This window comes from Coregonus lavaretus (assembly GCF_964263955.1).
Source record: "Coregonus lavaretus genome assembly, chromosome: 7".
NCBI lineage: Eukaryota > Metazoa > Chordata > Actinopteri > Salmoniformes > Salmonidae > Coregonus > Coregonus lavaretus.
The window spans coordinates 19,449,037-19,471,277 of record NC_139994.1 but is presented as its reverse complement, the minus strand read 5'-3'; the positions used below and the strand labels follow the sequence as shown (position 1 = coordinate 19,471,277).

The 22,241-nt window shown below is 48.5% G+C and overlaps 1 protein-coding gene across 1 annotated transcript in view; it reads right to left on the bottom strand.

Annotated features, from left to right (window-relative positions):
- Nucleotides 1-22,241, bottom strand: part of LOC311133052 (trafficking protein particle complex subunit 9-like) — a 307,997-nt gene that overhangs the window by 269,620 nt on the left and 16,136 nt on the right. Inside the window, exons 10-11 of the mRNA XM_084166478.1 lie at nt 18,608-18,824; nt 15,771-15,914 (exon numbers count right to left, since the gene is read on the bottom strand). Coding sequence (XP_084022604.1) covers nt 15,771-15,914; nt 18,608-18,824 — 361 coding nt within the window. The remainder of the gene's footprint in view (nt 1-15,770; nt 15,915-18,607; nt 18,825-22,241) is intronic.

Below are 22,241 nucleotides of genomic sequence, written 5' to 3'. Positions count from 1 at the left end.
GCACGGGTGCATTGTCAAGCTGAAAAAGGAAAGTGCCTCCCCCAAACTGTTGCCACTAAGTTGGAAGTACAGAATAGTCTATAATGTCATTGTATGCTGTAGCGTTAAGATTTCCCTTCACTGGAACAAAGAGGCCTAGCCCAAACCATGAAAAACAGCCCCAGACCATTATTCCTCCTTCACCAAAATGTACAGTTGGCACAATGCATTGGGGCAGGTAGCGTTCTCCTGGCATTAACCAAACCCAGATTCGTCCGTCGGACGGCCAGATGGTGGAGCATGATTCATCACTCCAGAGAACACATTTCCACTGCTCCAGAGTCCAATGGTGGTGAGCTTTACACCACTCTATCCGGCGCTTGGTATTGTACATGGTGATCTTATACTTGTGTGCGGCTGCTCGGCCATGGAAACCCCTTTAAAGAAGCTCCCGACGAACAGTTCTTGTGCTGACGTTGCTTCCAAAGGCAGTTTGGAACTCGGTAGTGAGTGTTGCAACCGAGGACAGACAATTTTTACGCGCTTCAGCACTCTGCAGTCCAGTTCTGTTAACTTGTGTGGCTCACCACTTCCCGGCTGAGCAGTTGTTGCTCCTAGAAGTTCCACTTCACAATAACAGCACTTACAGTTGACAGGGGCAACTCTAGCAGGCCAGAAATTTGAAAAACAGACTTGTTGGAAAGGTGGCATCCTATGACGGAGCCACGTTGAAAGTCACTGAGCTCTTCAGTAAGGCCATTCTACTGCCAATGTTTGTCTATGGAGATTGTATGGCTGTGTGCTCGGTTGTATACACCTGTCAGCAACGGGTGTGACTGAAATAGCCAAATCCACTAATTTGAAGGGGTGTCAACATACATTTGACCCTTCACTCAGTACTTGGTTGAAGCACCTTTGGCAGTGATTACAACCTCGAATCTTCTTGGGTATGACGCTACAAGCTTAGCACACCTGTATTTGGGGAGTTTCTCAAATTTTTCTCTGCAGATCCTGTCAAGCTCTGTCAGGTTGGATGGGGAGCGTCGCTGCACAGCTATTTTCAGGTCTCTCCAGAAATGTTCGATCGGGTTCAAGTACGTGCTCTGACTGGGCCACTCAAGGACATTCAGAGACTTGTCCCGAAGCCACTCCTGCATTGTCTTGGCTGTGTGCTTAGGGTCGTTGTCCTGTTGGAAGGTGAAACTTCGCCCCAGTCTGAGGTCCTGAGCGCTCTGGAGCAGGTTTTTATCAAGGATCTCTCTATACTTTAATCCGTTCATCTTTCCCTCGATCCTGACTAGTCTCCCGCTGAAAAACAATCCCACAGCAGGATGTTGCCACCGCCATGCTTCACCATAGGGATGGACCCAGGTTTCCTCCAGACATGACGCTTGGCATTCAGGCCAAAGAGTTCAATCTTGGTTTTATCAGACCGTGGTCCGAGAGTCCTTTAGGTGCCTTTTGGCAAACTCGAAGCAGGCTGTCATGTGCCTTTTACTGAGGAGTGGCTTCCGTCTGGCCACTCTACCATAAAGGCCAGATTGGTGGAGTGCTGCAGAGATGGTTGTCCTGGAAGGTTCTCCCATCTCCACAGATGACCTCTGGAGCTCTGTCAGAGTGACCATCGGGATCTTGGTCACCTCCCTGACCAAGTCCCTTGTCCCCCGATTGCTCAGTTTGGCCGGGCGGCCAGCTCAAGGAAGAGTCTTGGTGGTTCCAAACTTCTTCCATTTAAGAATGATGGAGGCCACTGTCTTTTTGGGGACCTTCAATGCTGCAGAAATTTTTTGGTACCCTTTCCCAGATCTGTGCCTCGACACAATTCTGTCTCGGAGCTTTACGGACAATTCCTTCGACCTCATGGCTTGGGTTTTGCTCTGACATGCATTGTCAACTGTGGGACCTTATATAGACAGGTGTGTGCCTCTCCAAATCATGTCCAATCAATTGAATTTACCACAGGTGTACTCCAATCAAGTTGTACATTTACATTTTACATTTAAGTCATTTAGCAGACGCTCTTATCCAGAGCGACTTACAGTTAGTGAATACATTTTTTTTTAATACTGGCCCCCCGTGGGAATCGAACCCACAACCCTGGCATTGCAAATGCCATATCAACTGAGCTACATCCCTGCCGGCCATTCCCTCCCCTACCCTGGACGACGCTGGGCCAATTGTGCGCCGCCCATGAGTCTCCCGGTCACGGCCGGCTGCGACAGAGCCTGGATTCGAACCAGGATCTCTAGTGGCACAGTTAGCACTGCGATACAGTGCCTTAGACCACTGCGCCACTCAGGAGACTAGAAACATCTCAAGGATGATCAATGGAAACAGGATACACCTGAGCTCAATTTCGAGTCTCATTGCAAAGGGTCTGAATACTTAATCTTAACTTAATAATAATCTGTTTTTTATTTTTAATAAATTAGCAAAACTGTATACAAACCTGTTTTCGCTTTGTCATTATGGGGTATTGTGTGTAGATTGATGAAGAGAAAAATGTATTTAATCAATTTTATAATAAGGCTGTAACGTAACAATATGTGGAAAAAGTCAAGAGGTCTGAATAATTTCCGAATGCACTGTATAGTGTAGTTTGGGTCAATTAATTGACTATGTAGCAGTCTGGCTATTTAGCAGTCTTATGGCTTGGGGGTAGAAGCTGACTCAGAGCCTGTTTGTCAGAGAGCCGATGCTCCGGTACCGTTTGCCGGACGGTAGCAGAGTGAACAGTCTATGGTTTGGGTGGCTGGAGTCTTTGGTCTGGGTGGTGCCATACGCCTTCCCTGCGGGGGAAGAGGAAACGCCGTGCCCTCTTCACAACTGTACGGGTGTGTGTGGACCATGTTAAGTCCTTAGTGATGTGGATGCCAAGGAACTTGAAGATCTCGACCCGCTCCACAACAGCCCAGTCGATGTGGATGGGGGTGTGCTCTCCCCTTTTTCTCCTATAGTCCACGATCAGCTCCTTGGTCTTGGTCACGTTGAGGGAGAGGTTGTTGTCCTGGCACCAAACTGCAAAGTCTCTGACCTCCTCCCTGTAGGCTGACTCATCGGCGTCGGTGATCAGGCCTACCACCATTGTGTCGTCAGAAAAGTTGATGATGGCGTTGGAGTCGTGCATGACCACACAGTCGTGGGTGAACAAGGAGTACAGTATGGCACTAAGCACACACCCGAGGGGCCCCCGTGTTGAGGGTCAGCGTGGCGGAGGTGTTGTTGCCTACCCTCACCCTCTTGGGCCGGCCCGTCAGGAAGTCCAGGATCCAGTTGCAGAGGGATGGGTTCAGTCCCAGGGTCCCTAGCTTGGTGATGAGATTGGAGGGGACTATGGTGTTGAATGCTGAACTGTAGTCTACGAACAGCATTCTCACATAGTTATTTCCATTCTTGTCCAGGTGGGAAAGGGCAGTGTGAAGTGCAATTGAGATTGTGTCAACTGTGGATCTGTTGGGGCGGTATTTGAATTGGAGTGGGTCTAGGTTGGCTGGGATGATAGCATTGATGTGTGTCATTTCCAGCCTTTCAAAGCACTTCATAATTACAGATGTGAGTTCTACAGGGAGATAGTCATTTAGGCAGGTTACCTTAGAGCTCTTGGGAACAGGGACACTGGTGGTCACCTTGAAACATGTTGGGATTAAAGGCTGGGACAAGGAGAGCCTGAAAATGTCTGTGAAGACACCTGCCAGCTGGTCTGCGCATGCTTTGAGAACACACTCTGGTATTCCGCAATATTTGCCCATTCTTCCTTGCAGAATTGTTCAAGCTCAGTCAAATTGCATGGTGACCGCTCATGGACTGCACTCTTCAAGTGATTCCACAGATTCTCGATGGGATTTAGGTCGGGGCTCTGACTAGGCCACTCAAGGACATTCACCTTCTTGTCCTTCAGCCACTGTACGGTTGCTTTGGCGGTGTGCTTTGGGTCATTGTCATGTTGAAACGTGAACCATCTTCCCATTTTCAACTTCCTGGCAGAGGGCTGCAGGTTCTCCAGAATCTGTCTGTATTTTGCACTGTCCATTTTCCATTCTATCCTGACAAGTGCTTCAGCCCCTGCTGAAGAGAAACACCCCCACAACAGGATGCTGCCACCGCCGTACTTTACTGTAGGCATGGTGTTCTTTGGGTGGAAAGATGTATTGGGTTTTCGCCAGACATATCATTTTGTTTTTTTAAGTTCAATTTTGGTCTCATCTGACCACAGCACCTTTTGCCACTTGGCCTCGTAATCTACAATGTGCTTTTTGGCAAAGCTCAAACGAGACTTGATGTGGCCTTTTTTGAGGAGTGGTTTTTTTCTTGCCACCCTCCCTTAGAGGCCAGATTTGTGTAGCGCTTGTGATATTGTAGTCACATGCACACATTGACCAGTCTTTGCCATAAAGGCCTGAAGCTCCTTCAAAGTCACCATTGGCTTCTTGGTAGACTCTCTGATCAGTCTCCTCCTTGCACGATCATCCAGTTTGGAGGGACGGCTGATCTATGCAGGGTCTGGGTGGTGCCATACGCCTTCCACTTCTTAATAATGGTCTTAACTGTGCTCCGAGGGATAGACAATGCCTTAGAATTATTTTTATATCCATCCCGACTTGTACCTTTCCACAACTTTATCTCGTAGATCTTTTGAAAGTATCTTTCCGCCCCATAGTGGATTCTATGCTTTGAATTGCACTACTAAGCAGTGGAGTCCTCTATAAACAACTGCTTTTATTCTGAACTAATCAAAGTCACTACAATTGATCACAGATGGAAGCCAATTAGCTTGATTTGTGATCTGGAAGGTGGTTGGTTATACCTCAGCAAGTTTGCAATTGCAATTATAAGGGGGGTGTTCACTTATCCAAATAGGGTATTTTACTGTTTTAATTTTAATTAATTTTCAGAGTTCTTTCCCAAAAAAATTCACTTGGATATTGTGGGTTACTGTGTGTAAATAAAGCCGGAAAAAGTCAGATTCTATGTGTTTTCATTTCAGGCTGTAAGGCAACAAAAGGTGAACATTTTGAAAGGGGGTGGTGACTTTCTTTTTCAATCACAAAACATATCATATCGGCAGTGCCTTCAGAAAGTATTCATATCCCTTGAATTATTCCACAATTTGTTGTGTTACAGCCTGAATTCAAAACGGATTACATATGTATTTTTTTCTCACCCATTTACATACAATACCCCATTAATGACAAAGTGAAAACATGTTTAGACATTTTTACAAATTTCTTGAAAATGAAATACAAAAATATAGAATTTACATAAGTATTCACAACCCTGAGTCAACACATGTTAGAATAACCTTTGTCAGAGATTACAGCTGTGATTCTTTCTGCATAAGTCTTTAAGACTTTGCACACCTGGATTGTACAATATTTGCCCAGTATTCTTAAAAAAATTCTTCAAAATATGTCAAATTGCTTGTTGATCATTGCTAGACAACCATTTTCAAGTCTTGCCATAGATTTTCAAGCAGATTTATGTCACAACTGTAATTTCGCCACTCAGGAACATTCACCATCTTCTTGGTAAGCAACTCCAGTGTTGATTTGGCCTTGTGTTTTAGGTTATTGTCCTGCTGAAATGTGAATTCATCCCACAGTGTATGGTGGAAAGCAGACTAAACCAGGTTTTCCTCTAGGATTTTACCTATGCTTAGCTCCATTCCGTTTCTTTTTTATCCTGAAAAACTCCCCAGTCCTTTATAATTACAAGCATACCCATAACATGATGCACTCACCACTATGCTTGAAAATATGGAGAGCGGTCCTCAATAATGTGTTCTATTGGATTTGCCCCAAATATAACACTTGTATTCAGGACAAAAAGTTTATTGCTTTGAAAAAAATTTTCTAGTATTACTTTAGCCAGTTGTTGCAAACAGGATTCATGTTTTGGAATATTTGTATTCTGTACAGGCTTCCTTCTTTTCACTCCGTCAATTAGGTTAGTATTGTGGAGTAACTACAATGTTGTTGATCCATCCTCAGTTTTCTCCCATCACAGCCATTAAACTCTTTAATGTTACCATTGGCCTCATGGTGAAGTCCCAGAGCAGTTTCCTTCCTCTCCAGCAACTGAGTTAGGAAGGACACCTGTATCTTTGTAGTGACTGGGAGTATTGATACATGATCCAAAGTGTAATTAATAACTTCCCATGCTCAAAGGGATATTCAGATAATTGTATGTGTGGGGTAAATGAGGTAGTCATTTAAAAATCATGTCAAACACTATTATTGCACACAGTGATTCCATGCAACCGCAGTTCAGAGGGGACAAATTTGTGCACGGCCCATTTCACTGAGTGTCTCTGCCAAAGCCACCATTCAGAAACTCACTGAGAACTAGAGTGGTTTTAAGCTGCTAAAAGTTACTTAAGCTTGGAGTTAGGAGTCTGGGGGACAAGGTTTCAACTCAAGTGAGATCATAGTGCACATGAAATATAACAATGAGATACAGTGAGGGAAAAAAGTATTTGATCCCCTGCTGATTTTGTACGTTTGCCCACTGACAAAGACATGATCAGTCTATAATTTTTATGGTAGGTTTATTTGAACAGTGAGAGACAGAATAACAACAAAAAAATCCAGAAAAACACATGTCAAAAATGTTATAAATTGATTAGCATTTTAATGAGGGAAATAAGTATTTGACCCCTCTGCAAAACATGACTTAGTACTTGGTGGCAAAACCCTTGTTGGCAATCACAGAGGTCAGACGTTTCTTGTAGTTGGTCACCAGGTTTGCACACATCTCAGGAAGGATTTTGTCCCACTCCTCTTTGCAGATCTTCTCCAAGTCATTAAGGTTTCGAGGCTGACGTTTGGCAACTCGAACCTTCAGCTTCCTCCACAGATTTGCTATGGGATTAAGGTCTGGAGACTGGCTAGGCCACTCCAGGACCTTAATGTGCTTCTTAGTGAGCCACTCCTTTGTTGCCTTGGCCGTGTGTTTTGGGTCATTGTCATGCTGGAATACCCATCTACGACCCATTTTCAATGCCCTGGCTGAGGGAAGGAGGTTCTCACCCAAGATTTGACAGTACATGGCCCCGTCCATCGTCCCTTTGATGAGGTGAAGTTGTCCTGTCTCCTTAGCAGAAAAACACCCCCAAAGCATTATGTTTCCACCTCCATGTTTGACGGTGGGGATGGTGTTCTTGGGGTCATAGGCAGCATTCCTCATCCTCCAAACACGGCGAGTTGAGTTGATAACAAAGAGCTCCATTTTGGTCTCATCTGACCATAACACTTTCACCCAGTTCTCCTCTGAATCATGCAGATGTTCATTGGCAAACTTCAGACGGCCCTGTATATGTGCTTTCTTGAGCAGGGGGACCTTGCAGGCGCTGCAGGATTTCAGTCCTTCATGGCGTAGTGTGTTACCAATTGTTTTCTTGGTTACTATGGTCCCAGCTGCCTTGAGATCATTGACAAGATCCTCCCGTGTAGTTCTGGGCTGATTCCTCACCGTTCTCTTGATCATTGCAACTCCACGAGGTGAGATCTTGCATGGAGCCCCAGGCCGAGGGAGATTGACAGTTCTTTTGTGTTTCTTCCATTTGCGAATAATCGCACAAACTGTTGTCACCTTCTCACCAAGCTGCTTGGCGATGGTCTTGTAGCCCATTCCAGCCTTGTGTAGGTCTACAATCTTGTCCCTGACATCCTTGGAGCGCTCTTTGGTCTTGGCCATGGTGGAGAGTTTAGAATCTGATTGATTGATTGCTTCTGTGGACAGGTGTCTTTTATACAGGTAACAAGCTGAGATTAGGAGCACTTCCTTTAAGAGTGTGCTCCTAATCTCAGCTCGTTACCTGTATAAAAGACAGCTGGGACCCAGAAATCTTTCTGATTGAGAGGGGATCAAATCCTTATTTAACTCATTAAAATGCAATTCAATATATAACATTTTTGACATGCGTTTTTCTGGAATTTTTGTTGTTATTCTGTCTCTCACTGTTCAAATAAACCTACCATTAAAATTATAGACTGATCAATTCTTTGTCAGTGGGCATACGTATAAAATCAGCAGGGGATCAAATAAATTTTTCCCTCACTGTACGTTCGGTCACTTTTTTATGCTCAGCCTCTCACACAAAACGGCCGATGAGCTGTAGCTGAGCTGTTGTTATTCCAGCAGGGTTACACAGTGAGGATGCTGCTGGGTAGATGGGAGCATGGCCTCCCTCAGCGTAGCAACAGTCCCTCGCTGCTACTGACAGTGGTGAATATTTCATACTGTTGGCACTCTGCAAGCTCTCTATCTCAGTCTCCCTCCCTCTCTCTGTATTCACTCTATATTTCGCTCTCCATCTGTTTTCTCCATTCCACTTTCCCTCTCTCCTCTCCCTTCCACACTGTCTCTCTCCTTCTACTCCCTCCCTCTCACTCTTTCCCTCTCTACCAAAAGCATTACATTGGCCTCGATAGTGAGGTCAATTAGGCATCTGCTCCAAGTTAGCGAGTAGTATCGCAATACCACATGGGAACAATTCAGTGGTCTAGCATCCTGTACGCCCCTTCCTTCCCCTGGACGCTTGTTCCCCTTTTCTAAATGTTATGCACATGCACTACACAAGAAACCTGTCCCCCCCTCCCACACACACACACACTCCCTCCAACACACAATCTCCCTCCCACACACACTCTCCCTCCCACACACTCATAAACTCTCCCTCTCACACACACACTCTCCATCCCACACACACACACATACACACTCTCCCTCCCACACACACACTCTCCCTCCCTCACACACACACTCTCCCTCCCTCACACACACTCTCCCTCCCTCACACACACTCTCCCTCCCTCACACACACACTCTCCTTCCCTCACACACCACTCTCCCTCCCTCACACACACTCTCCCTCCCTCACACACGCAAACTCCCTCCCTCCCTCACACACACACACACTCTCCCTCCCTCCCTCACACACACACACACACACTCTCCCTCCCTCCCTCCCTCCCTCCCTCACACACACACACACTCTCCCTCCCTCCCTCACACACTCTCCCTCCCTCCCTCTCACACACTCTCCTTCCCATACACACACACACCCTCCATCACACACACTCACTCCCTCTCCCTCCCTCCCTCCCTCCCTCCCTCACACACTCTCTCTCCCTCCCTCCCACACACACAAACACTCTCCCTCCCACACACACACACACTCCTTCCCTCACACTCTCCCTCCCTCACACTATCTCTCTCCCTCCCTCCCTCCCTCCCACACACACACACACACACACACACACACTCTCCCTCCCACACTGTCCCTCACACACACACACACAATCTCTCTCACCTTCCACAGACTCTTTTCCTCCCTCACACACACACTCCCTCCCTCACACACACGCTCTCTCTCCTTCCCTCACACACACTCTCTCTCCTCCCCTCACACACACACTCTTTCTCCCTCACACACACACTCCCCCTCCCACACACACTCCCCCTCCCACACACACACACACACACACACTCTCCCTCCCTCGCACACACTCTCCCTCCCTCACACACTAACACTCCCTCCCTCACACACACACACTCCCTCCCTCACACTCTCCCTCCCACACACTCACACTCTCCCTCCCACACATTCACACTCTGCCTCCCACACACACACACTCTCCCTCCCTCACACACACACACTCTCCCTCCCACACGAACACACACAAACACTCTGCCTCCCACACACACACACTCTCCCTCCCTCACACACACACACTCTCCCTCCCACACGAACACACACAAACACTCTCCCTCCCACACACACACACTCTCCCTCCCACAAACACACACACCCTCCCACACACACTCTCCCTCCCTCCCACACACACTCTCCCTCCCACACACTATCCTTCCCTCACACAACACTCTCCCTCCCTCACACACACACTCTCCCTCCCTCACACACACTCTCCCTCCCTCACACACACACACTCCCTCCCTCACACACTCTCCCTCCCTCCATCACACACTCTCTCCCTCCCTCCCTCCCTCCCTCACACACTCTCTCCCTCCCACACACACACACCCTCCATCACACACACTCACTCACTCTCCCTCCCTCCCTCCCTCAACACTCTCTCTCACTCCCTCCCACACAAACACACTCTCCCTCCCACACACACTCTCCTTCCCTCACACACACACACACACTCTCCCCCCTCACACACAATTTCCCTCCCACACACACAGACACACACTCTCCCTCCCACACACTCCCTCCCTCCCACACTGTCCCTCACACACACACACACAATCTCTCTCTCCTTCCACAGACTCTCTCCCTCCCTCACACACACACTCCCTCCCTCACACACACACTCTCTCTCCTCCCCTCACACACACACTCTCTCCTCCCCTCACACACACACTCTTTCTCCCTCACACACACTCCCCCTCCCACACACACACACACTCCCCCTCCCAAACACATACACTCTCCCTCCCTCACACACACTCTCCCTCCCACACACTCACACACTCTGCCTCCCACACACACCCACTCTCCCTCACACACACTCTCCCTCCCTCACACACACACACTCTCCCTCCCACACAAACACACACAAACACTTTCCCTCCCTCACACACACACTCTCCCTCCCACACACACTCTCCCTCCCACACACACACACACACACCCTCCCACACACACTCTCCCTCCCTCCCACACACACTCTCCCTCCCACACACTATCCTTCCCTCACACACACACACTCTCCCTCCCTCACACAACCACACTCTTCCTCCCTCACACACACACACTCTCCCTCCCCCACACACACACACTCTCCCTCCCCCACACACACACTCTCCCTCCCCCACACACACACTCTCCCTCCCCCACACACACACACACACCCTCCCAAAAAAAAACACACACTCACTCTCCTTCCCTCACACACACACACACACCCTCACTCACACATTCTCCCACCCCACACACACACTCTCCCTCCCTCACACACACACACACTCCCCCTCCCACACACACTCACCCTCCCTTTTCCCTCACACACTCTCTCTCCCTCCCTCCCACACACACACACACTCTCCCTCCCACACACACTCTCCTTCCCTCACACTCTCCCTCCCTCACACTCTCTCTCTCCCTCTCTCCCTCCCACACACACACACACACTCTCCCTCCCACACACACACTCTCCCCCCTCACACACAATTTCCCTCCCACAGACACAGACACACACTCTCCCTCCCACACACACACTCCCTCCCTCCCACACTGTCCCTCACACACACACACACACTCTCTCTCCCTCACACACACACTCCCTCCCTCACACACACGCTCTCTCTCCTTCCCTCACACACACTCTCTCTCCTCCCCTCACACACACACACACACTCTTTCTCCCTCACACACACACACACTCCCCCTCCCACACACTCCCACACAAACTCCCCCTCCCAAACACATACACTCTCAATCCCTCACACACACACTCTCCCTCCCTCACACACACTCTCCCTCCCTCCCTCACACACACACACTCCCTCCCTCACACACACACACTCCCTCCCTCACACTCTCCCTCCCACACTCACACACTCTCCCTCCGACACACTCACACTCTGCCTCCCACACACACACACTCTGCCTCCCACACACACACTCTCCCTCACACACACACACACTCTCCCTCCCACACACACACACACACTCTCCCTCCCACACACACACACACCCTCCCACACACACTCTCCCTCCCTCCCACACACACTCTCTCCCTCCCACACACTATCCTTCCCTCACACACACACACTCTCCCTCCCACACACACACACTCCCTCCCACACAAACACACACACTCCCTCCCACAAACACACACTCTTCCTCCCTCACACACACACACTCTCCCTCCCCCCACACACACACTCTCCCTCCCACACACACACACTCCCTCCCACACACACACACTCCCTCCCACAAACACACACTCTCCCACCCACCCCACACACACACACTCTCCCTCCCTCACACACACACTCACACTCCCCCTCCCACACACACACGCTCACGAACACACTCTCCCTCCCACACACACCCACTCTCCCTCCCACACACTCACACACTCTCTCTCTCTCTCCCACACACACACACACACACTTTCCCTCCCTCACAAACTCGCCCTCCGACACACACACACACTCTCCCTCCAACACACATGCACTCTCCTTCCAACACAAACACACTCCCTCCCTTACACACACACACACACTCTCCCTCCCTTACACACACACACACACACACACTCTCCCTCCCTCACACACACACTCTCCCTCCCTCACACACACTATCCCTCCCTCACACACTCTCTCCCTCCCTCACGCACTCTCTCCCTCCCTCACGCACTCTCTCCCTCCCTCACTCCCTCCCTCACACACTCTCTCCTTCCCTCACACACACACTCTCCCTCCCACACACACACTCTCCCTCCCACACACACACTCTCCCTTCCACACACACACTCTCCCTCCCACACACACTCCCTCCCTCACACACACTCTCTCTCCCTCCCTCCCACACACACTCTCCCTCCCACACACACTCTCCTTCCCTCACACACTCACTCTCCCACACACACACACACACACACACACACACTACCTCCCTCACACACACTCTCCCTCCCTCACACACACACACACTCCCTCCCTCACACACACACATACAAACTCTCCTTCCCTCACACAAACACTCTCCCTCCATCAGACACCCACTCTTCCTCCATCACACACCCACTCTCTCTCCCCCTAACACCCACTCTCCCTCCCACACACACTCTCCCTCCCACACATACACTCCCTCCCACACATACACTCCCTCCCACACATACACTCCCTCCCACACATACATACACTCCCTCCCTCCCACACACTTTCCCTCCCTCCCTCACACACACCCTCCCTCCCTCACACACACCCTCCCTCCCTCACACACACTCTCTCTCCTTCCCTCACACACACTCTCTCTACTTCCCTCACACACACTCTCTCCTTCACTCACACACACACTCTCTCCTTCCCTCACACACACACTCTCCCTCCCTCCCTCACACACACACACACACACCCTCCCTCACAAACACACACACACACTCTCCTTCCCTAACACACACACACACACCCTCCCTCACAAACACACACACACACACCCTCCCTCACAAACACACACACACACTCTCCTTCCCTAACACACACACACACACACTCTCCCTCCCCCACACACACTCTCCCTCCCTCACACACTCTCCCTCCCTCACACACTCTCCCTCCCTCACACACTCTCCCTCCCTCACACACTCTCCCTCCCTCACACACTCTCCCTCCCTCACACACTCTCCCTCCCTCACACACACACACACACACTCTCGCTCCCACACACACACTCCCACACACACAAACACACACTCACTCCAACAAACACACACACACACTCTCCTTCCAACACAAACACACTCCCTCCCTCACACACACACTCTCCCTCCCTCACTCACACACACACTCTCCCTCCCTCACTCACACACACACTCTCCCTCCCTCCCTCCCACACACACCCTCCCACACACACACTCTCCCTCCCACACACACACACTCTCCTTCCCACACACACACACACTCTCACTCCAACACACACACACTCTCACTCCAACACACACACACTCCCTCCCTTACACACACTCTCCCTCCCTCACACACACACTCTCCCTCCCAAACACACACTCTCCCTCCCACACACACACACACTCTCCCTCCCTCACACACACTCTCCCTCCCTCACACACACTCTCCCTCACACACACACTCTCCTTCCAACACAATCACACTCCCTCCCTTACACACACACACTCCCTCCCTCACACACAAACTCTCCCTCCCTCACACACACTCTCCCTCCCTCCCTCCCACACACACCCTCCCACACACACACTCTCCCTCCCACACACACACACTCCCCTTCCCACACACACACACACACACCTACTCTCACTCCAACACACACACACTCTCCTTCCAAGACACACACCCTCCCTCCTTCCCACACACACTCTCCCTCCCTCACACACACACTCTCCCTCCCTCCCACACACACTCTCCCTCCCAAACACACACACTCCCTCCCTCACACACACACTCTCCCTCCCTCACACACACACTCTCCTTCCCTCATACAACACTCTCCCTCCCTCACACACAATCTCCCTCCATCACACACACTCTCCCTCCCTCACACACAAACACTACCTCCCTCCCTCACACACACACACACTCTCCCTCACACACACACACTCCCCCTCTCACACACACACTCTCTCCCTCTCACACACACACACTCTCCCTCCCTCACACACACTCTCCCTCCCTCACACACACTCTCCCTCCTACACACACACTCTCCCTCCTACACACACACTCTCCATCCCTCACACACACACACACTCTCTGTCTCCCTCTCTTTCATAAACACACACACACACCACTCTCTCTCCCAAACATACACACACTGCTCCCAACTTTAAAAACGTTAGGCACCAAACAGAATGTAAGGGGCACCAGAAAGAGAAAGATCTTGGATTTAGTTAGGCCTATATGAATCTTACCTTTGAAGCACATCTCATGAGTAGCAGAACCTTTTCCTTTCTTACTGTGCCAATCAAATGTGCCTGAACCTACTGTCATGTTACCAGGTTGTTAGCTAGCTAGGTAACATGACTGAACAACGTTGTTTATCAAACCAATCATTAGCGGGCCAGGATTAGTTTAAAACGGCCCGCGATATGGTTTGTGAAATTCTATCAAATGCACGCAGGTAGAAAAAAAGGTAGTGCTGGTTATAGGAGTCATATTTTTTTAAACTGTTTGAGCTAGAGACAAGCCGTTTTCTTTGCCTGTCACTAAGCTGTTTTTCCCCTCTCTGGCACCGCTGCGTGACAGCCTACCTGCAAAGCCTATACTTAGACTGGCTTGTGCTCTTGGTTATACCAGGGATGAAATGATATACAATATATCAACTTTGCTCACTCTGCGCACTGCTCCAATGTATCAAATGTAACAACAGAAGACTGATCAGGGTCTCCATCCCCGCTCGCCATCAAGGCTAAATTATATTTAAAAAACTGATGGAGGAATATATGTGCTGGAAGAGTGGATGGAGAGAAGCAGGTGAGTGAGGGCTGGTAGGGGATGCCCCTGGCTGATCACAGCTGACAAACGTGATATGCACATGAAAGTGAAGTGGACATTATTGGACCGGTGCATACAAGAGACTAGTGGCTGTTGCTTAAAAAAATGTACTGAACTTATAAACAACTGACTTTATAAACATTTTATAACAGGCGCCAGCGGGTTCTTTAGATCAAAAAGGTTGGTAGTATCATATGAAACGGTACTATGGTATTCTAAAATGTTGGTATCATAAGTATCATGACCTTTTGGTTCTGTGATATTACTGTGGTACTGGTATACCGTTCAACACTAATTCCTAGACTAGAGCTAGTCAGACATTTCTTCTTGGATTTTTATTCAGTTTCCTTTCTATTCAGTACATGTATGTGGTTTTTGTCCATGTACCTGTTGACACTTAAGGGGTGCGAGTTCACATTGTTGAAAGAGTGCACTCTCAAAGACAATGGAGAAAGTGACTGTCTGGGTTTTGGTAGCCCTTTGAGCTAAAGGCTTGGGGAGCTAATGTATGTACGTATGTGTGTGTGTGTGTGTGTGTGTGTGTGTGTGTGTGTGTGTGTGTGTGTGCTGACCTTGGTCTGAGAGGAAGTCCAGCATGGTCTGGAGCAGAAAGGAGAGGTGGCGGACGGACAGGCCGGGGTTTCCCATACGACGGGATGCGTACACCAGCTCATGGAGCAGACGCATCTGTACCGCCGCCCAGCCACGGTGGGTACCTGGGGGAGAAAAGAAGATTATTTTATTGTCCAATGTAAATTAATTTCCAACGAAAATGTGTCTTCTGCTTTAACCATCCAGTCCCCTCTGAAAGACACACATACAAAGGTTGGATCAGAGGGCAGCCACACTACTGCACCGCTGGAGATGGTTTTAGAGATTAAATGCTTTGCTCAAGGGCACATCGGCACGTAGGATTTGATAACAGCAAGGTGAGAGACAGAGAGTGCGATCATCCAAACATTCTCCTACCAGAGCAACGTGAGATTGGGAGCTGTGCAGTGTGGCGTTGACTTAAAGTTATTTGTGTTCTGCAGCAGATAGAAAAAGACATCTTAATAACCTGCTAGCTTTACACTGGTGTTCTGGGGAGCATGGATGGGTCTCAGCGTTACATAACATTACATTCTCCACAACCCCCCACCGTTCCCCAGTCTATACCCAAGGCTGTCAGGGCTGGTGCACAGAGAGCGGAGAGAGAGAGCAGAGAAGGGGGGAAATGGGGAGAGAGAAGGAGAGATAGAGATAAAGAGCGAGAGAGAAGGGAAAAAAAGGACAGCCTACTCAGAGGTTAATAAGAATCAATTGTTCCCGGAGGTACACAGTCTGTGGAGCTCAAAATATCTTGACCAAGATGCTTGTCCGTTATCAGTGTTCTCTGTACTGTGGGATTAAGTTCTTATTAAATAAATAACCAAATGTTATTCATTGCTACTGACTTCTGTCATCTGCAAAAATGATATTAATGCTAATCTTTCCTAAGCCATTTCCTCCTCCGTGGTGAAGCTGCAGCGCCAACTAAGCAGTCTAAATATAGCAGCATCCACCTGTCTGTAACATCATGTGAAGCTACCGCTGCTTATCTGAAGGGCACCAATACAGTCTCTCTCTCTCTCTCTCTCTCTCTCTCTCTCTCTCTCTCTCTCTCTCTCTCTCTCTCTCTCTCTCTCTCTCTCTCTCTCTCTCTCTCTCTCTCTCTCTCTCTCTCTCTCTCTCTCTCTCTCTCTCTCTCTCTCTCCCTCCCTCCCTCTCTTTCTCCCTCCCTCCCTCTCTCTCTCTCTCTCCCTCTCCCCCTCCCTCTCTACCTCCTCCCTCTCCCTCCTCCCTCTCTCTTTCTCCCTCTCTCTCTCTCTCTCTCTCTCTTTCTCCCTCCCCACTCTCTCTTTCTCCCTCCCCACTCTCTCTTTCTCCCTCCCCACTCTCTCTATCTCCCTCTCTCTTCCTCCCCCCTCCCTCTCTCTTTCTCCCCCTCTCCCTCCATCTCTCCCTCCCTCCCGCTCTCTGTCTCTTTCTCTCTCCCTCCCTCTCTCTCCCTAAATCCCTCCCTCTCTCTCCCTCTCCTCCCAGCTAAATGTATTCTGTGGTATTTGCGAAGCGGTATTCAAGGTGTCTGGGAATCCAATTAGCATCACCATGAGAATGACACTCCGCAGCACAATCCTCACCCTGTCACACAAACACACACACGCCTGCATCAAAAGGCACTGTACATTCTGGTATGAGAATTAGCAGTTCCCTGTAAGGTGATGTTTGATACTACTGTCATCCCCTTCTGTCATTTAAACATGAATAGTGCAGCAGGGATTAAAAGCATGGCAGCTAAATGCCTTTTTCATGAGTTTGTGGTCTTTGAAACAGTGTTTCCTCCAAACAGAGTGAGAGAGAGAGAGAGAGAGAGAGAGAGAGAGAGAGAGAGAGAGAGAGAGAGAGAGAGAGAGAGAGAGAGAGAGAAAAAGAGACAAAGCGAGAAAGTGAAAGAGGCAGTCATCTCACCGTGGTAAAAAGGAGAGAACTGAGAGGGCTCCCTAGCCAATTAAAAACCAATTTGCTCGTTCATTTCTCTGTGTTGGAATGCACTATTGAGCCCCATTTCCTCTCTGACGTTAGCCTCCTGCACCAGGGGCCTGGCCAGCTCTCCTCTCCTTACAGCTCAATAAACTCCCACCTGAAACCTCTCCTCAGGCTGAAGGTCTCAGAGGACTGGCCGTAGTAGAAAGTCATACTGCCTTATGAAAAACATTTCTTGCTATCTTTCTTTTTCTGCTTTGTTTTGTAAATGAAGTTAGGGAGGAAGAAATCCATAGTCAACAGACAGACACTTCACTCCCAACTACACTACAACAATCATTTGACTACCTCACACAATTGTTTTCCATGGAAGTGAAGTGGAGGTCAACAACAACGTCTCTCTCTCTGTCAGAAACTATTCTCAAGTGAGTCCTTGAACGAGGATCACAGTAGAGATATATAGGACTCTGAATATGTTTTCTCTGGCAGTGTTTCTTTTATGCTCCAGCCCCTCGTGGTGGAGTGGGTTGAGCAGGGTGAGGGTCAAGAGCCTGAGCAGATTATCCTAAGGACCCTGAGAGAGAGCGTGTGTGTGTCTGGCAGAGTGGCAGTTTATAAAGGCCTGGGTCAGTGCAGGTCTCAAATCAATTGTGTGTCTCTTTGTGCAAAGTGGTGCCCTAAATACGTATTACCTCTGAGAAGAGCTCTTGAAGAGAAGATCCTTTAAATAAAGCTCAGGGCAGGGCAAGGCAATGCTATTCATTCTCTGGCTAAGTATTGACGTTACTGAAACAGGGGGTTGTATGTGTGTGTGTGTTTTATTGATAATATAACGTCGTAGGGGATCACTCAACAGTATATGGGACAGTTTTGACACAGAGTAGAGGCATATCCAGTTGGGTACCTTTGCTGAAGTCTTTGGGGTCGAGGGAGAGGCTGTATCCAGGCAGGGTCTCCAGCAGCAGCTTGTAGCAGGCCCTCCAGCCAGGCTCTGGGATGGTGGGGGCCACACACTGCATGGCTGCTACCCGCTTGAAGAAGGCTGACTTACGGTGGAAACCAATCAGGTCATAGAGCTCAGAGAGGATGCTGTAGCGCTGGATCTTCTCTTCCTCAGACAGCTGAGAAAACAGAGGGGAGGAGAGATCATTGGTTGATTGATTGATTTTATTAGATCATTGAAAAACAATTTTAACCATACACATGGAGACCACCCGTACCTAAAATGTCAGACTTACAGTCATGCGTGCATGCATTTTACGTACAGGTTGTCCCAGATTTGTTTTATAAATCAAATTGAACTTTTCCAGAGATTCATTTGGAAATAAGCTGTATAACTTCTGTTACTCTCAAGGATTTATAATAATAATATATGCCATTAAGAATACTTTTTTTACCCCCTTTTCGATCTTGTCTCATCACTGCAACTCCCCAATGGGCTCGGGAGGCGAAGGTCGAGTCATTTGTCCTCCGAAACATGACCCGCTAAACAGTTTTTTTTTTTACAATTTTGGTGGTGGTTGATCAACTTTAATATTGCAGATAGATATTAACTTCCATCAATGTAATTGTCTGCATCACTTCCAATCCCCCATATGTAGTTTTTTTTTCTCGCAAAAGTGAACAACAACGCTTAGGCCTCTACTTCCAGCTTATACAGTGGGGAGAACAAGTATTTGATACACTGCCGATTTTGCAGGTTTTCCTACTTACAAAGCATGTAGAGGTCTGTAATTTTGATCATAGGTACACTTCAACTGTGAGAGACGGAATCTAAAACAAAAATCCATAAAATCACATTGTATGATTTTTAAGTAAATAATATGCATTTTATTGCATGACATAAGTATTTGATACATCAGAAAAGCAGAACTTAATATTTGGTACAGAAATCTGTGTTTGCAATTACAGAGATCATACGTTTTCTGTAGGTCTTGACCAGGTTTGCACACACTGCAGCAGGGATTTTGTCCCACTCCTCCATACAGACCTTCTCCAGATCCTTCAGGTTTCGGGGCTGTCGCTGGGCAATACGGACTTTCAGCTCCCTCCAAAGATTTTCTATTGGGTTCAGGTCTGGAGACTGGCTAGGCCACTCCAGGACCTTGAGATGCTTCTTACGGAGCCACTCCTTAGGTTGCCCTGGCTGTGTGTTTCGGGTCGTTGTCATGCTGGAAGACCCAGCCACGACCCATCTTCAATGCTCTTACTAAGGGAAGGAGGTTGTTGGCCAAGATCTCACAATACATGGCCCCATCCATCCTCCCCTCAATATGGAGCAGTCATCCTGTCCCCTTTGCAGAAAAGCATCCCCAAAGAATGATGTTTCCACCTCCATGCTTCACGGTTGGGATGGTGTTCTTGGGGTTGTACTCATCCTTCTTCTTCCTCCAAACACGGCGAGTGGAGTTTAGACCAAAAAGCTCTATTTTTGTCTCATCAGACCACATGACCTTCTCCCATTCCTCCTCTGGATCATCCAGATGGTCATTGGCAAACTTCAGACGGGCCTGGACATGCGCTGGCTTGAGCAGGGGGACCTTGCGTGCGCTGCAGGATTTTAATCCATGACGGCGTAGTGTGTTACTAATGGTTTTCTTTGAGACTGTGGTCCCATCTCTCTTCAGGTCATTGACCAGTTCCTGCCGTGTAGTTCTGGGCTGATCCCTCACCTTCCTCATGATCATTGATGCCCCACGAGGTGAGATCTTGCATGGAGCCCCAGACCGAGGTTGATTGACCGTCATCTTGAACTTCTTCCATTTTCTAATAATTGCGCCAACAGTTGTTGCCTTCTCACCAAGCTGCTTGCCTATTGTCCTGTAGCCCATCCCAGCCTTGTGCAGGTCTACAATTTTATCCCTGATGTCCTTACACAGCTCTCTGGTCTTGGCCATTGTGGAGAGGTTGAAGTCTGTTTGATTGAGTGTGTGGACAGGTGTCTTTTATACAGGTAACGAGTTCAAACAGGTGCAGTTAATACAGGTAATGAGTGGAGAACAGGAGGGCTTCTTAAGGAAAAACTAACAGGTCTGTGAGAGCCGGACTTCTTACTGGTTGGTAGGTGATCAAATACTTATGTCATGCAATAAAATGCAAATTAATTACTTAAAAATCATACAATGTGATTTTATGGATTTTTGTTTTAGATTCCGTCTCTCACAGTTGAAGTGTACCTATGATCAAAATTACAGACCTCTACATGCTTTGTAAGTAGGAAAACCTGCAAAATCGGCAGTGTATCAAATACTTGTTCTCCCCACTGTACATACTATATACATTTTATGGACACAGTCAATTTTACAATAACTATATTTTGTTTGTTTTTACTCCTGAACTTCCTCTAACCTCAACCTCTCCGATCATTTTCATGATGTCCATCCGGTTTGCTTCTATATACCATATCTTTCTAACTGTGCTCTTTCACAAAAGCTCTCAACCTATAATCTATATACTTATTATGGACATAGCATGCAAACCGCGCTTAACACCCGCCTGCTTAACCCCGAAGCCAGCCGCACCAATGTGTCGGAGGAACACCATTCAACTGACAACCGAAGTCAGCCTGCAGGTGCCCGGCCCGCCACAAGGAGTAGCTAGAGCGCGATGAGCCAAGTAAAGCCCCCCCGACCAAACCCTCCCCTAACCCGGATGACGCTGTGCCAATAGTGCATCTCCCTATGGGACTCCCGATCACGGCCGGTTGTGATACAGCCTGGGACCGAACCCAGATCTGTAGCGACACCTCTAGCACTGCGATGCAGTGCCTTAGACCACTGCGCCACTCCGGAGGCCCTAACAGAAATGTCTGCTAAATGGCATATATTATTATTATTATAATTATAAATTCTTGACAATAACACAAAAAAGTTATACAACTTATTTCCAAATGAATCTCTGGAAAAGTTCAATTTGATTTATAAAACAAATCTGTGGAAAGGTTATGAGAATGATCAGTCACTGCACAATGGCAAGGAGGTGGTAGCACTCTGGCAGAACCGTCCAAGACTCAAGTGAGATTTCCCTCCTAGATAGACAGGCCTACAGAGCAGAACACACTGTCTGAAGAGAGCAGGCTTTCAGTCCCTCGCAGGATGGCGTCAGGCACCTGTCAGAGGAGCTTTCCTGTGTGTCAAGTTATGGGACCTGTGTGTTGGCAGGCAGATCCTCTGGTGATCCTCACACAGGAAAGCAGCAATGACAGGTGCCTGAGTACAGAACCTGGGTGTTAACAGTCTCCATGGCACCTGGGTGTCCCATTTGGCAAATCTGACCATAACTCTATCCTCCTGATTCCTGCTTATAAGCAAAAACTTAAACAGGAAGCACCAGTGACTCAGTTAATAAAAAAGTGGTCAGATGACGCAGATGCTAAGCTACAGGACTGTTTTTCTGGTACAGACTGGAACATGAGGAGTACACCACATCAGTCACTGGCTTCATCAATAAGTGCATCGATGATGTCGTCCCCACAGTGACCGTACGTACATACCCCAACCAGAAGCCATGGATTACAGACAACATCCACACTGAGCTAA